The sequence below is a fragment of the Sclerotinia sclerotiorum genome, genomic scaffold (assembly GCF_000146945.2).
Source record: "Sclerotinia sclerotiorum 1980 UF-70 scaffold_7 genomic scaffold, whole genome shotgun sequence".
Taxonomy (NCBI): Eukaryota; Fungi; Ascomycota; class Leotiomycetes; order Helotiales; family Sclerotiniaceae; genus Sclerotinia; species Sclerotinia sclerotiorum.
Genome location: NW_001820829.1, coordinates 151,756 through 166,486, shown reverse-complemented (window position 1 = coordinate 166,486; position 14,731 = coordinate 151,756). Strand labels below are relative to the sequence as shown.

Below are 14,731 nucleotides of genomic sequence, written 5' to 3'. Positions count from 1 at the left end.
ACATCCAAACACAAAACAATACCAAAGTGCAACGACTACAGATAAATTCCACAGAAAGCCAATTCCATCAGATGGCCGAAGGTAAGACTTAAATGTAATTTCCCTTCCATGTATAGATGATCGGGGCCTATCTTCTTTTCCGATTATTTTTAGTTGAAAAACGTATAGCTATTTAATGCTCAGATATTCTACATTTCCATTTATCTATTACTATTACTATCACTCTCACTGTCGCTCTCCTCGAAGTAAATAGTGAATCATCTTCACAAAATCTCAATATCTAATTCCCAAGCACAAAAAAAGAAAGCCAATCTTTTAGCCTTTAGGATAAGAATACAACTCACGAGTCTATACATCCCCCATTCCATTCCATTCACATCCAAAACCACCTATACCTATACTTAATCTTAAGACTTAATTACAATATTTCTAATCTCTAACTCTTACCCCAAGCTCAAGCATGCTACTATCTCCATCATTTCAAAACCGTGTATTGAAAATGCACTGGCATATATACCTATTACTTAGCTCTTAATTACTCAACTTTTTGAATTTATATTTATATCCATATCCATTTCTTCCTTCTTGGAATTGCCCGTTTGTGTTCTGTTAAGGGATACAGTTGATGCGTGCGAAAGATGGGAAGATCTGTACCTATACCTACATCTATACCTATACATAATCTCCCTGAGATGTAAGATTATATGAGAACACGCTAATTAAACACAAGCTATAGAATTATATAACCTTACAAGAGTACAAAAAGACGGCGGAAAGAATTTCAAGTGAAAATATGAGCATACTAATAATAACTGAGAGTTTTCTAGTAGAGCTCTTCTGCTCCCATGAGATGCGATGTGATGTGATGTGCGCTAGGGTAAAAGTAATAAAATAACGTTTAAGAGCCTTTTCATGAATCGACCCTGCTGCACAGTACGGAAAATACGTAGATATCAGAGGATAATCGAATTTTGAAGACGAATGGCTAGACGGGTATTTTTCTCTCAACTAGTGAATTTTGAATCCATAGATCTGGGGCCACTCGCAATTCAAAATTATATTATTATTACCGGATAGTCATCCACATTAATTACAAGATCTCAAGAACAATTTTCCCCTTTACCCTCCCACTCTCAATAGTCTCAATAGCTCTAAGCCATTCCTGTTTCTCCTCATTCAATGCATCTTTGATAACTTCCTGAATCTCAACCTTTGCTTCCCCCCTTTCTGCTAATTTCACAATCTGCTCTAAACATTTGGGATCTCTATTCATAGCACTAACTGCATAGCGGGGACCCCAAATCCAACCTGCTATAAATCTCCATATCATTTTGGGATGAGACAAGAATGCCATGGGACCTCCCATGACATGTAAGTCGGTCTTATCGCCTACTATTGTAACGTATGCTCCCTTGGTATGGAGAAGTTCATGCTGTGAGTAATTGTTAGGAATAGTAATAAGAATAGGAATGGTAATAGGATCTAAGGCTGCGAGGAGACGTACGTAGTAAGGAATAAGCTCTGTCCCACCCACGCAATCTACCAAAAGATCGAAATCAGTTGATGCAGATTTGATGTCGAGCAATGTTTGTAGGACTGGTTGGGAAGTGTAATCTATTACTTCATCGGCTCCTAAACTTTTGACATAGTCTACGTTTTTGCTGGAACATATGGCTGTGACGTGACAATCGTATATATGTTTTGCCACTTTTAGGTTTGTTAGAATCATTTCACAAAATTGATAAGATTTCTGTGGGAAAGGGCGGAAGGGACTCACTTTGAACAGCCATTGATCCACATCCTCCTGATGCCCCTCGCACAATTACTCTTCTCTGCGACGTACCTCTAGCCGGTGGAATCCAACTGAAAGAAGCAAACATCGTCAGTGTAACGAGTGGAATAGCTGCTGCAGCTTCACGTGATAAACAATCCGGTCTCTTGACCATTGGGTGTGAAAGTGGATCAAGAGCAATGTATTCGCTGAATGTTCCCTGGCCGTACTATCCTCTTCTAAGTAACTGATTTGAACCATTTTCAAGTCCCAAAACCCTAGTAAATTGATAAACATACCATCTCGAACAAAAATCCGAATACTTCATCTCCAATAGACCAATTTCCCTCCACCTGTTTCCCAATATCCACAATTGTGCCAGAGAAATCACGTCCCATACCTTTGGGACTGGAAACAAGAGCAACCATGCCTGCACGCCATAGTTGTGTATCAACTGGGTTGATAGACGCAAAATGAACTTTGATCAGAATGGTTTTGGGGGTGTGGACAGAAGAGACATTTAGTTCCTCGACAGTTAGAGGTCCTGCACGGGTGCTAAAGTGCAGCGCTTTGAAGGTCGATGGAAGAGTTGTCATGGTTGAGAGTTTGATATATTATTGATGTTGCTGCGCCTTTGACGATTTTTGTTCTCGTAAAGTAACTTGGGTGAGGATGAGAATTGTAATGGTAAGAACGGGTATTTATATAGAGCATCATCTTATGGGAAAGGAAGGTGAATTAAGGGTGCTCGTATCGGGGTCCGAAAGGTGTTCTGCATTGTCAAATTAGAATTTCCGAGTTAGAGGCCCAAAAGTATAATCAATTTTCTCTTGATAGAAATCATAAGATGCAATATTCAATATCACGATGGGAGCAACCAAAAATTCGGTCGAATCGGCGGGGAAAGCATCTGCGAAAGGGGAACACGACCGAAAGTGACCGAATTTGGTCGTTAAGTCAAGCACTGCAGTTTTGACCATCTATATTTTCGGCCGATGATTAAACCAGTGAACATGTTGGAATGGATACAACATGATGAAGTGCGCATTTTATTCCAAACTAGATTGAATCGAAGTGGTTTCGTTGATGATTCTGCCACACGTGACCGCCTTCTAATTAAGCTGGTAACAATATCAAAGACTGTGGATATATGTAAGATCTTACTTTTACTTACATTTATTAAAATTATAACTAATTGTTTGAACTATTCATTAAGTCTTTCGTAGGTGAAAATCCCTAGAGTGCTTGATTTAAAAAAAATTTCGAAACGCAAATTTGAAGTCTCGATTTTATCTATCCATCATGCTTGGACTAGGGGTTTGTTCCTGCATTAAAGTAGGAAAAGAGGGCATCTATCCTATTCATAGAACAGGAAAATGCCACTCTATCACAGCAAAAACTAAGCATCATGATCTAATCGATGCAATGTCCAAGAGCTGATAGAACAACGCATGTTCAACCTTGCGGCAAAATATTCAACCACTGTCTTCAAGCTCTTCTTTCACTCTATGTATACCATCTTTTTCTTTTCTCCTTTGCTCGATCCAAGATCCTAACTCCCTCCATATCTTTTCTTTTTCCGCTGGTGACAGTGATGCAGCCAATCCAGATGTACTAGATGTAACAAAAATTCTTGCTCCCATCCAAGACTCTGCACCGCTCACAATCCCCATATTCTCTTCTTCCGACTGCCACCCATATTTAAATTGGTCTTTCATCATCGCCTTCCCCTTCTTCACCCTCCATACACTCTCCCAAATGCTTTTCCCCACCAACGCCACCACCTCTGGTCTATACATCCTAATTTTCTCTTCCAATACGCTTACACCATTATCCATCTCCTTTTTGGACAACTCACCCCCATTTCTGGTCGGCCTTTCCACAATATTCGTATTCCCTAAAGAATACAACTCAGGTAACCGCACATCATCTTCCGCTTTCAGAAGACGAGTGGTACAGCCAGAAGAATATAGCGTTTTCCAGAAACGATTGGAAGGGTGTGCATAGGCATGTCCCACTCTAGCGGTTTCTAGACCGGGGTTGAGGCCTACAAATAAGCAGAGGAGGTTTGGGGCTACGACATCTGGGAGGAATGGAAGATGCGCGTAGAGGGATGGCGGCGCATAGCCTGTGGAGCGTCGAGTTCGGGATTTTTTGACCGGGGAGGTCGAAGCGTTCGCAGATACAGAGGATTCTATATCGATTTTGCGTTTGAGGGGAGAGGGAGATAGTTGCGGGGTTGATGGATTCGATGATAGCCGACGGGAACTCTGTCGTGTAGAGTGTGAAGGTGAATCTGCAGAGTATGTGAATGATGAGAGGTTTAAACGGCTTCCAAAGCTTGGTGCTGATAAGTTAGTTGTAGTGTGTATCTCTACCTCTTCACGCTTGAAGTATTTGGAATTTTGTTGTTTATCCATGTTGCTGCACGACATAGAGTAATGTTAGGGTGCTGAGTATACAAAAGATCTGCGATGTAGATCTCCAGGGTCAGCAATCTTTTAAGTTGGGAGTAGCAATGACGTAGAGCTATACGATGAATTTTCCGTATTAATGATCAGCATAATTGCGATACGAACAGAAGTAACACGAAGAGACTCAAGAACTAAGATGTGTGTATGTGTGACTGTTGTCTGTCCTCACACATACATTAGCCAACGGATAGAGAAAAAATACGAATGTTGTCGTGTCAAATAAAGCAGAAAAGAATTGGCAGATTGCCCAATTAATATAAATAGAATACGGTAGTGCCAGGTATGCTGTTGTTCTAGCGACCCTCATCTTCTCGTAACGGTGAGTGAATGGTGGGGCTGTGCTCTGCGTGCCTTCTTTCAACAAGACAGCTAAAAAACAAAAAATCATATAAATTCCAATCCCCCTGATTATTCTTGATTATTTTATCCTTTCAATTACCATATACTTCATCATACACTTCGTACCATACAGAATACAAAACACCCCTTCGTATAATACAAAATCATGGCATCCGTTCAGAAAGTACTTGATACTTTCCACATTGGGGGCAAAGCAGAAGCTGCCCCTCCTAAAGAGCCCAGCTCCACCGAGCTTGAACAGCTCAAGGAGAAGTACACCAAAGCAAAACAAGACCAAGTTTTCGCATTTTACGATACCCTCGACATCGCAGAAAAAGCTGCTCTTTACGAACAACTCTCCAATTTCGATCCAGAATACATTAATGAAATCACCGATAAAGCACTTAATCCACCCAAAGCTCAAGATGTCGACGAAGGAACGGGTCTTGAACCACTCCCTGAATCTGCAACTGCCAGTATCCTCGATTCAAAAGCTGAAGACATTGAGAAGTGGTATGGGATGGGCTTGGATTTAATGGCAGAGAATAAGGTCGCAGTCGTGCTGATGGCTGGTGGCCAAGGAACCCGTTTAGGCAGTTCAGCTCCTAAGGGTTGCTTCAATATTGGTCTACCTTCCGAAAAATCTCTTTTTCAAATACAGGCAGAACGTATTCGCAGAGTTCAAAGATTGGCACATAAGAAGGCTGGTCATGCAGCAGATAAGAAGGTGGTGGTTCCTTGGTATGTTATGACCAGTGGGCCAACACGAGGACCTACCGAAAAATACTTTGAGGAAAATGGTTACTTTGGTTTAGAAAAAGAAAACGTTATTATCTTCGAACAAGGTGTTCTTCCATGTATCTCGAATGATGGTAAGATCCTTTTGGAGAGTAAGGGTAAGGTCGCTGTGGCACCGGATGGAAATGGTGGTATTTACCAAGCCATTGTCACATCTAATGTTTTATCTGACATGAAAAAGCGAGGCATTCAACACATTCACGCTTACTGTGTAGACAATTGTCTTGTAAAGGTGGCAGATCCAGTATTTATTGGATTCTCGGCATCTAAAGATGTCGATATTGCTACCAAGGTTGTACGAAAGAGAAATGCTACCGAATCTGTTGGTCTGATCCTCCTCAAGAATGGCAAGCCAGATGTTGTTGAATATTCCGAAATCGATAAGGAGACTGCTGAGGCCAAGGATGCTAAGCAACCAGATGTTTTGAAGTTCAGAGCAGCAAATATCGTTAATCACTACTACTCTTTCCGATTTCTGGAATCGATCCCCGTGTGGGCCCACAAATTACCTCATCATGTTGCACGAAAGAAGATTCCTTATGTGGATACTGAGAATGGTACAACCGTCAAACCTGAGAAGCCAAACGGTATCAAGCTTGAGCAATTTGTTTTTGATGTCTTTCCAATGTTGGAACTTGACAAATTTGCTTGTATGGAAGTCAAACGTGAGGATGAATTCTCACCACTGAAGAATGCAAAAGGAACCGGGGAGGATGATCCAGATACTAGTAAGAAAGATATCATGGACCAAGGGAAACGATGGGTACAAGCCGCGGGTGCTACTGTTATTGGGGAGAATACTGATGATGGTATCGAAGTTTCTCCATTAATCAGCTATGTAAGTTGATTCTAGTCACCTCTAAATTTGATCAAGCTAACCTATCTCTAGGGTGGAGAGGAATTGGATAAGCTAAAGGGCCGGACCATTACGGCCCCAGCTGTCCTGGAGAAGGAGATATTGTAGGAAAAGTCAGATGGACATTTTGATAGTTTTAGGTTTGGCTATGAGCCCTGGTAGCAATGTTACTATGCAATACAGTAGGAGTAAAAGCACTAATAAAAAAACCAATATTCTGGGTTACCAATTGTAATTCTGGTGTTTTTCCAATGCTTCCTTAATCACGAAGATCGTGAACTCGAGGAGCATAGGGGAAACTCAGCTAATGACTCTAGAACAAAGAAATACTTCTAGTGTGAATCCTCAGCTTAGTGCGGAACTAGAATACAATAAGCCTTGCTCGACGAGATATTCGCCTCCACATGCACATTTTAATTCTTTCTACGAAGTAGGAAATTTTTCTAATTTGCGAGTATCGACGGTAGATCTTTATGTAGTGTGTCTTAATGATCAATCAAAAATTCCTTCATTATAAAATACCCAGGAGGTATGTACAGGTTGTGGTTGTGCCTCAAGAGATCGGATCTATGCTGTGCTGCCTAGTCATTTAGCTTACCCCGCATCACGTGCAGCATGTCGAAATGGGAATCTGGCGGGGATTTGAGGAGCTGATTGGGAGCATGTGGTTGTATTTTAGATTTTGAGCGTATGAGGTTACCTCTAGATTTTTTGTATTGTTGATTTATCTACCTAGGTATTTATAGAAATAAGATTAAAGACTAGTGCAGAATTGATATATAGTTAATAATGAAATGAGTTTTTATAGCCGATGGTCCACACCGTTCAGCATTCACTAATCAAACATTCCGAAGAGAGAGGAGCAGGAACGGCAGAGGTTATCACTGCTCGCTCAAAACTTTTATGTCATAGTCCACTGTCTTCATTTTTGAGCTCCCCATCGGCTCTTCCACCTTCTCATTAAAAGTTTGCATAATATCCTTTCTACACTGCCAAGAATCGCTATTAGTAACCACAACTTCAATCCCCGACGCAAAACTGATTACAAACTCAAAAATTATATTCGCAAACCCATCTCGTCTCCTCTTTACCAGCACACCATCGAGCGGTTCTGCAACAAACCCAACTCCCAGATGCACCTTCTTCAACCCCGGCAGCTTTTTCTTCAAATATATCAAGGCTTCCTGTTGCTGCAATGGATATTCATCCCTCCTAAGATCAAAATGGATGATCGCCATTATCTCCCGTAGCAATGTACATGCTCGGGGACTAATCGTGGTCGTGAACTCTTGTACGGTGGCCAGCCTCATGTGGTGCGGGAATGAGAAGATGAAGCGGGTGAAGAATATTTCTTCGAGCTCAGCGTGGAAGAGGCGGCAAACGACAAAGATTGAGCTCATTTTGTTGGTGCCGTAGAACCTCGTATGCTTGTCGGAGGGGATCATGTCCGCGTACGGGCTCTTTGAGACACGGGGCAGCCTGGACACAAGTATAGCGTTTGGCAGGTAAGGTATGATCCTGGGGAAGTAAATGGCATAATGGAGGATCTTTCGGCGGATCTCGGGGGGAAGGGTGAGTAATGTTGGTGGTTGAGACATCGTAAGTAGTGTATAGGTTATATAGTGTTATCGATGAAAATGGTGTTGACGTCTCGACCTGCAAGATTTTGTGCGTCGTGCCTAAGTATGTGCATCTGCTAGAATGGTATCATGGATATAATATTACCTCTACAAGGTGGGTAATACTCCCAATTTTACTCAAGCCGACTGGGCAACCAACATCGCACTCGCGCAAAGTGCACATATTGACGCATTTGCACTCAACATGGCTCAGGGAGACAGCACAAACGATGCTCAAGTGCCCCTCGCATTTGCAGCTGCAGAGGCTAGTGGCTTCTCATTATTCTTCTCTTTTGATTATGCTGGCAACGGAGCTTGGCCTCAATCGACTGTTCTGTCTTTTCTCAATAAGTATATCTCGAGCTCAGCATATTACTATGTAGGCGACAAGCCGTTTGTGTCTACTTTTGAAGGACCAGTTAATGCTATAGATTGGATATAAATCCGGGCTATTACAAATTGTCTGTTCTATCCATATTCTTCTTCTCTGGGTGCTAAGGCTGCCCTATCGGCGGGTGGTGGTGCTGAAATCAATGGACTGTTTAGTAATTCTTCAATCTGTCTACCGTGCTTTAACATACTGATGTTCTTCTAGGCTGGGCAGCTTGGCCCTGGGGAAATACTGACATGGGTCCATACGTTGATGCCAGTTACGCCCAATATCTTGATGATGAATTCGGTGGCAGTGGCAGTGACTTTTCTCAGTAAGTTCTTTGGATTTTCCCTCTTTTAAATCAGTATGAGTGGATGTGGCTGACCCTGTCCAGCTACATGATGGCAATTTCACCTTGGTTCTTCACAAACCTTCCTGGGTACGATAAAAACTGGCTATGGAGAGGTGATAGCCTATGGTATGATCGTTGGATCCAGGCCAATTATCTTCAGCCCGAGTTTGTCGAAATCCTTACTTAGAATGACTATGGCGAGCCTCATTACATTGGTCCTCTGGATGATCGACAATACGATGCATTTGATATCGGCAAGGCCCCTTACAACTACGTGTTAGATATGCCGCACGATGGCTGGCGAGTACTTCTACCTTATCTCATCGATACCTACAAAAACAATATTTCCACAATTACCCAGGAAATTCTCGTGGGATGGTATCGACCGAACCCGGTTGTCGGAAGCTCTTGCGCAACTGGCGACACATCTGGAAACACCCACAGTCAATTCCAGGTCGAGTTCCAACCGGGACATTGTTCAAGGTACGATGCAAAAAAAAAAAAAAAAAAAAAAAAAAAAACACTTATAATCCTCTTCAAAACTGATCCTGACCTTGCGCAGGACAACATATTCTATTCAGCGCTTCTTTCTGGTCCCGGTGCAACAGTAACTGTCACGATTGGTGGGAACACGGTTGTAAGTACCCATCCCATTAGATTAAATTTTCAATTACAACGAGAAGAAGCTGATGGTGGTGTTCATGGCGGACAGCTTGGAGGATGGGCAAAAACTCCTTTCGATGGTGTTGGTATCTACCACGGGAATGTATCAATGAATGGCTACACCGGAGCAGTGACAATCACCCTATCTCGAGGTGACGCTGTGATAACCGGAAAGGATATCAGCACTACTTGCACACATGATATCCAAAATTGGAACGCATGGGTAGGCTATGCTTACGGCGAAACGGTCACAGCTACACCCACTTCACTCTCTAAACAAGTATGCATTGCTGGCACTGGAGCAGGAAACTTCCTTGGACTGTGTCAGTTTACTTGCTCGTATGGTTATTGTCCTGTAGTGCGTAACGTCTTCCTATTCTCGTTGTTATCTTCTTGGAGGAGTTGCATATTCCCAGGTTGATCTACAATATATATATGCATATACACTAACTGCTTCAGGGATCATGCGTCTGCACTCAAATGAGCACGCAAAGAACTCTACCGAAGTCCTTGGACGTGGTAAGACATTGTGCAAGTTGCAATGGTTGTTATAGTGATGGTGCTAACACGGTTATAGAACGGATACCCGGCCGCCGGGTTGAGCGCCAGTTATGAGGGTGTTTGCGCATTTGCGTGGTAAGACTATACTTCCTTTGACAGTTCTTCAAATATTGACAATACTAAAGTAACTACGGATATTGTCCTGCGACTACTTGTGGAACTACCAAAGAACCAGAGTCTATTCCAACTATTTCTCCATTTTTACCTGAAGCGTGCACAGCAGGTTCAGGCTCAGGAAATTTGGGTGGACTATGTGGCTTTGCCTGTGGCTACGGTTTCTGCCCAATCATAGCTTGCTCTTGTGACTCTAAAGGTGCGCTGGGTACTTTGCCTGCCTATACTTGCGACGATTCCGGGGTGCCCGTGGCTGGTCTGGATGAAGCAGTTTATAGCGATCTATGCAGATTCGTGTACCAGTATGGCTACGACCCACCTCCAACCGATGTATGCATCAGTTCCACCTCTTCTTCTGGCGGTAGCACAACGGCATGTGTTGGCGGTACAGGTCCAGATAATGTCATCGGCTTGTGTGATTTCAGCTGGTAAGTTACTATTCTCTCCCTGTTTTCGTTGCTAGTTGAGGACCATGAGCATTTTCTCTTAGAGATATAGCCTTAGACTCATGTCTTTCCGTGGGAGAATAAATATTAATCTTTGCAGTGCGCTTGGCTTCTGTCCTCCTCCATGTACTTGTCTTGCTTGGGGTACTCAAGCGCCTTTGCCTTCCACTGTCCCAGGAACAGGCTAACCTACAGCTAGCGAGGACGATTCTTACGACGTGCTATGTGACTTTGCATGTACACATAATTATTGCCCTCCAACAGCTTGTTCACGAAGCCCCCCTGCAGGTGATGGAGGTGTCATCTATCTGCCGCCATCTGTCTGGGACCCTTCCTCTGACCCATTTGGCTGCAACGGGAACAGTATATGCACATTGATCATTCCACCTTCCTCTCTCCCAGGTCCTGAAACAATCAATTGGCCATCACTCACAACCACGCTGCTGGCATCTTCTGCTGGGTCAGTTTACACCAAGACAACGGTGCTCAGCGTTGAGCCGTTCACCATTACGGAAACCAATTTCTGGTCAGTCACAATCACAGCTGGTGATGCAAACCATGCTACTTTCATTCCGGAACAAAGTTTTATGCCTCCTGCGTTCATCTTGAACCTGCCTGGAAGTGAATTGACGTTTCCGCCATCGGCATACCCCTCATACTCAAATCCCCTGCCCTTACCCACAACCACATCAGCAACACCAATTCCCACTTTCTTCTCCACTTCTCACGGTGTCACTATTCTACCCATGCCTACCATCAGTATTTTAACCCCCACACCCAGGGGTACGACAACAAGAAAATCAGTCTTGACGTATTCGAGCTCATCTTCTGCCTCACAATCTACCTGTACCACTGGTTGCGGAAGCAACGAGTGTTAGCTTTTCGGATGCGGTGGAGCTTGTGGAATCCTTGGCTGTGGTGGAGGCTGTGGTATATTTGGTTGTGGAGGTGGTTGCGGACTTCTTGGATGCGGCGGAGGTTGCGATACACCGGGTGGCTGCATGTCGACGAATTGTCCCCTGACAAATCCGAAATGTTCTAATCCTGGTTGTGAGGGAGGCAGGTGTCCTGGATCAGGTACTGGTGATGGTGATGGAGACCCAGATCCGACATCAGCTTCAAGTTGCGAGCCTAGCACTGTAACTTATACACCTTGTGCTACAACCACTGTACCCACAGAAGTTGAAGGGTCGCGTACCTGCTCCTGCCGCTGTGGTAAGATATTCCATATCATGCTTACGGCCAATATCTCAATACGACTGAGAGATTAACTATTCTAGCTACAATGTTCGTGATTACTTAACATAGCCAACTAACTAATTATAGTGTGCGACTAAAACTTCCTGTGAAGCTCCCAAAGAGACCGTCGGATGCAATATTGATCCGGAAACAGGCGAAGAGGGTGATGGATTCAGTCACCTCTATATTGTGTACCCACTGGATGGTACAACTTCCACTGGAACAGATCCTATTATATCACTACTCAAATCTTATGGAACACAATCAGTGACTGGTTTGACAACTCAGGCATCTACAATTATCGGCATCATGTTCTGGTCCTTGCATCTCACACCAGACCAACTCACAGAAGTAACAAATCATGAACTAGTTGCTTCTTGCACTCCACAATGCACTACTTCTTGTCCAAAGTTAGAATGCCTTCCTTTGCACTTAGTTTCGAGTTACTTACACTTTTACAGGATTTATGAAAGAGTTTTGCAGAGGACACCCCGAAATGTCACCCTGCAGGATGATTTTTCTCGACTCAACTCTCGAGAACTCGGACTGATTCGCCAGGACGATGCGTTGACTGGGCTTGTAATGATCTCACAGGAGGAAGGTGGGCTGTCCTTCTGGTTGTGATAAGATTAATGACGCATGCAACTAACATGTTTTGTATAGGTCACGATTTAGATGATTACGACGGTAACTATATCTACGACAAAGAGGAAATGCCCCAAACCTTGGTTTATGTAATTGACTCGTATATCAATACAACCGATAGCGTAAGTCGCTTTGCACATCTGCACTGCCCTTGACCCAAAGCTGATAAATCACCTCAGCAATTTGACAAGTTCAGATCTCAAATAACTGATATGAGCCCTGGTGAACCCCCCGAACCCTCCGACGAGGATGAGGACCCAATGGCACACGGCACTTATGTTCTGAGCCTGATTGCTTCCAAAAGATTTAGAGTTTCAAAAAACATTTCCCCTGTCTTGATTGGCTTGGATAATGTAGACGCTCAGCATACGGAAGTATCGCAAGAGACATTTCTAATTGCCCTCAATGTAGCCGTTCAACACTATAGACTTTTAGGCGGTTCTGCAGAAGCAGGAATGGCGATTGTCAATCTCTCTCTAAATTTCAGGGAGACACAGGTCACCGATGCTTGGATCGATGACGTGCGCAATTTGTTGCGAGAGTTTGTTAATTTGGGCGTGCTGCCTGTTGTGTCGTCTGGTAATGAAGGATTGGACTCGGTCAGGAAATATCCCGTCATGTTCGCTGCTAGCGATATACCCGAGATGCTTGTTGTAGGGGCGGTAGATCTAGACGGGTCCAAAGTAATATGCACATTTGGTTCTTATATCAGGCTTTTAGACACTAGCGCTAACAATGGATTTCAGACGGAATATTCTAATATAGACACCTTTGTAAGCGTACATGTATTCGGTGCAACTTTTTGCCCAAACGGACTAGGTGGTACTCAGTATCAGTACGGCACATCTTTCTGTAAGTTCAAAATATTTCTACGAAGGTGAAGTTTTAGCAATTCAAGCTAATGACATCCAGCGGCTCCCTTGGTATCAGGGCTTGCGGCCTACTTTTTAGGTCTATCTTCTCTAAGGGAGAAATTCGAAGCTGAGTCAAAGCCAGCGTTAAAAGTAGCAGCAGTAAGTAGCTTTTCTTCTTTCGTATTCCTGTAACTCTCATGTCTTCTCAGGAAGGGATCAACTCCAGCTGCTACAATGCGACTCATTCCATCGTATTGCTTCATGCACGTCAGGTATCAACTAACAAAATTCACTGCAGCTGAAAGCTTACATTGTAAAGTTGGCATGGTCGAGAGATAAAAGTGCCATCGAAACAATCTACAACGGTGTTGAATGGTCAGAAGTCGATCTCACCTGTCCCGCCGACGCAAATGGTCAGGACGGCACCGACACCTGTGCAACCTCAACAACCAGCACATCAACGACAACTAGCACCACCACTGCCTCAACTTCCGCAGCAACCAACACTTTCAAGGTTTACGAATGGGAGTGTGAGGGAAAGCAGCAAATCACCAAACTAGGGGCTGCCGCCGCATCCGCACTCACATACTGCGCGAGTCAAAGTTCGTTTCTCAGTAATGAAGGTGGTATTACCCAGGGCGATACTTTTACTGTTTGCGGTTCCAAGTATACGGTTGCTACTACAGGTGTAGGTTTTGCTATTAGCGGAGGTGGGAAGACGGGGACATGCTCGAGCGTTGGTCCTCCGGATTTTGCGAATGGAAAAAGTTGTTTGGGACAATCGGGGGATATTATTTCACTAGCTTGTCAGGTTACGGTGGCATATAAGTGTGATATTGCTGCGTGTTGAGGAATGATGACTAGGGAAATTAGGTGGTGATGGGGTTCATATATATTGTAGGGTTGGAGAGGGTTGATTTATCATTATCGTAGAGGGGGAACTGTTTATATAAGACCCATTATATCATTATAGTTGCATCTAACACTTGGTGAAGCAACCAAACAAGCTCAATAATAAAGCTATTCCGAACTTCTTTTAGTCTTTCAATTCATTCTTCAAATCATGAATCCCTTTAGAATCTACTCTAGGGCTTATAGCTTTGGGGAAACCTTGGTTCAAACTATCTTATGTTGTAAACAAAATAAAATACTATTAAAATTATTAACAAAGGGCTCTATATTTTAGTCTGTTTTTTAATTAATAATTAATAATTAAATGGATTTTCATCCTCTTAGGGGTGTGACTCAATACAGCGGATAGCTTAGTCATCATGATGATCCACTTTTCTTCTGCCTAACCTTATCTAATCTGATCACAGGGATTTGTGTTTGTGGGGTGATTTATGGGTTGGGCTGGGGGGTAGTATGTATTGTGATGTCTCTGTATGTATGATGATTTAATCGAGTAGATTTGGAATTGTAGTTGAGCTGCAGTCTCGTATATTTCTTCTTTTTTTTAGTGCAGTTCATTTCATTTGATATAATATAATATGATGGCAATATATAAATCGAATGTTTAATTGTAAATACCAATTCAAACACAAATACATATACAAGCGGTAAAGAAATATTTGCAAAGGCGGTGGCAGTGCTAATTAGCATTGATCTGATTCTTTCACCAGAGACA

At 43.1% G+C, this 14,731-nt stretch overlaps 5 protein-coding genes across 5 annotated transcripts; 2 read left to right on the top strand and 3 right to left on the bottom strand.

The window, feature by feature from the left end:
• Positions 1-1,090: 1,090 nt before the first annotated feature.
• Positions 1,091-2,099, bottom strand: SS1G_05673 (hypothetical protein; the record flags this gene model as incomplete). Its single annotated transcript, XM_001592702.1, has 4 exons — positions 1,091-1,432; positions 1,505-1,707; positions 1,778-1,863; positions 2,071-2,099. 4 exons carry the CDS (start codon positions 2,097-2,099, stop codon positions 1,091-1,093), a joined length of 660 nt encoding a protein of 219 aa, XP_001592752.1.
• A 1,147-nt stretch (positions 2,100-3,246) lies between these two features.
• Positions 3,247-4,191, bottom strand: SS1G_05672 (hypothetical protein; the record flags this gene model as incomplete). Its single annotated transcript, XM_001592701.1, has 1 exon — positions 3,247-4,191. The coding sequence occupies one exon, from the start codon at positions 4,189-4,191 to the stop codon at positions 3,247-3,249; it is 945 nt and encodes a 314-aa protein (XP_001592751.1).
• A 559-nt stretch (positions 4,192-4,750) lies between these two features.
• On the top strand, positions 4,751-6,346 carry SS1G_05671 (UDP-N-acetylglucosamine pyrophosphorylase; the record flags this gene model as incomplete). Its single annotated transcript, XM_001592700.1, has 2 exons — positions 4,751-6,220; positions 6,272-6,346. 2 exons carry the CDS (start codon positions 4,751-4,753, stop codon positions 6,344-6,346), a joined length of 1,545 nt encoding a protein of 514 aa, XP_001592750.1.
• A 773-nt stretch (positions 6,347-7,119) lies between these two features.
• SS1G_05670 (predicted protein) lies at positions 7,120-7,476 on the bottom strand (the record flags this gene model as incomplete). The annotated part of the gene is made up of 2 exons (XM_001592699.1): positions 7,120-7,222; positions 7,289-7,476. 2 exons carry the CDS (start codon positions 7,474-7,476, stop codon positions 7,120-7,122), a joined length of 291 nt encoding a protein of 96 aa, XP_001592749.1.
• A 586-nt stretch (positions 7,477-8,062) lies between these two features.
• On the top strand, positions 8,063-13,954 carry SS1G_05669 (hypothetical protein; the record flags this gene model as incomplete). Its single annotated transcript, XM_001592698.1, has 18 exons — positions 8,063-8,208; positions 8,508-8,561; positions 8,625-8,669; positions 8,864-9,065; positions 9,145-9,219; positions 9,295-9,603; positions 9,705-9,764; positions 9,823-9,881; positions 9,932-10,348; positions 10,566-10,892; positions 11,430-11,505; positions 11,693-12,015; positions 12,067-12,206; positions 12,269-12,372; positions 12,430-12,791; positions 13,029-13,102; positions 13,163-13,263; positions 13,403-13,954. 18 exons carry the CDS (start codon positions 8,063-8,065, stop codon positions 13,952-13,954), a joined length of 3,426 nt encoding a protein of 1,141 aa, XP_001592748.1.
• Between the last annotated feature and the right edge of the window lie 777 nt (positions 13,955-14,731).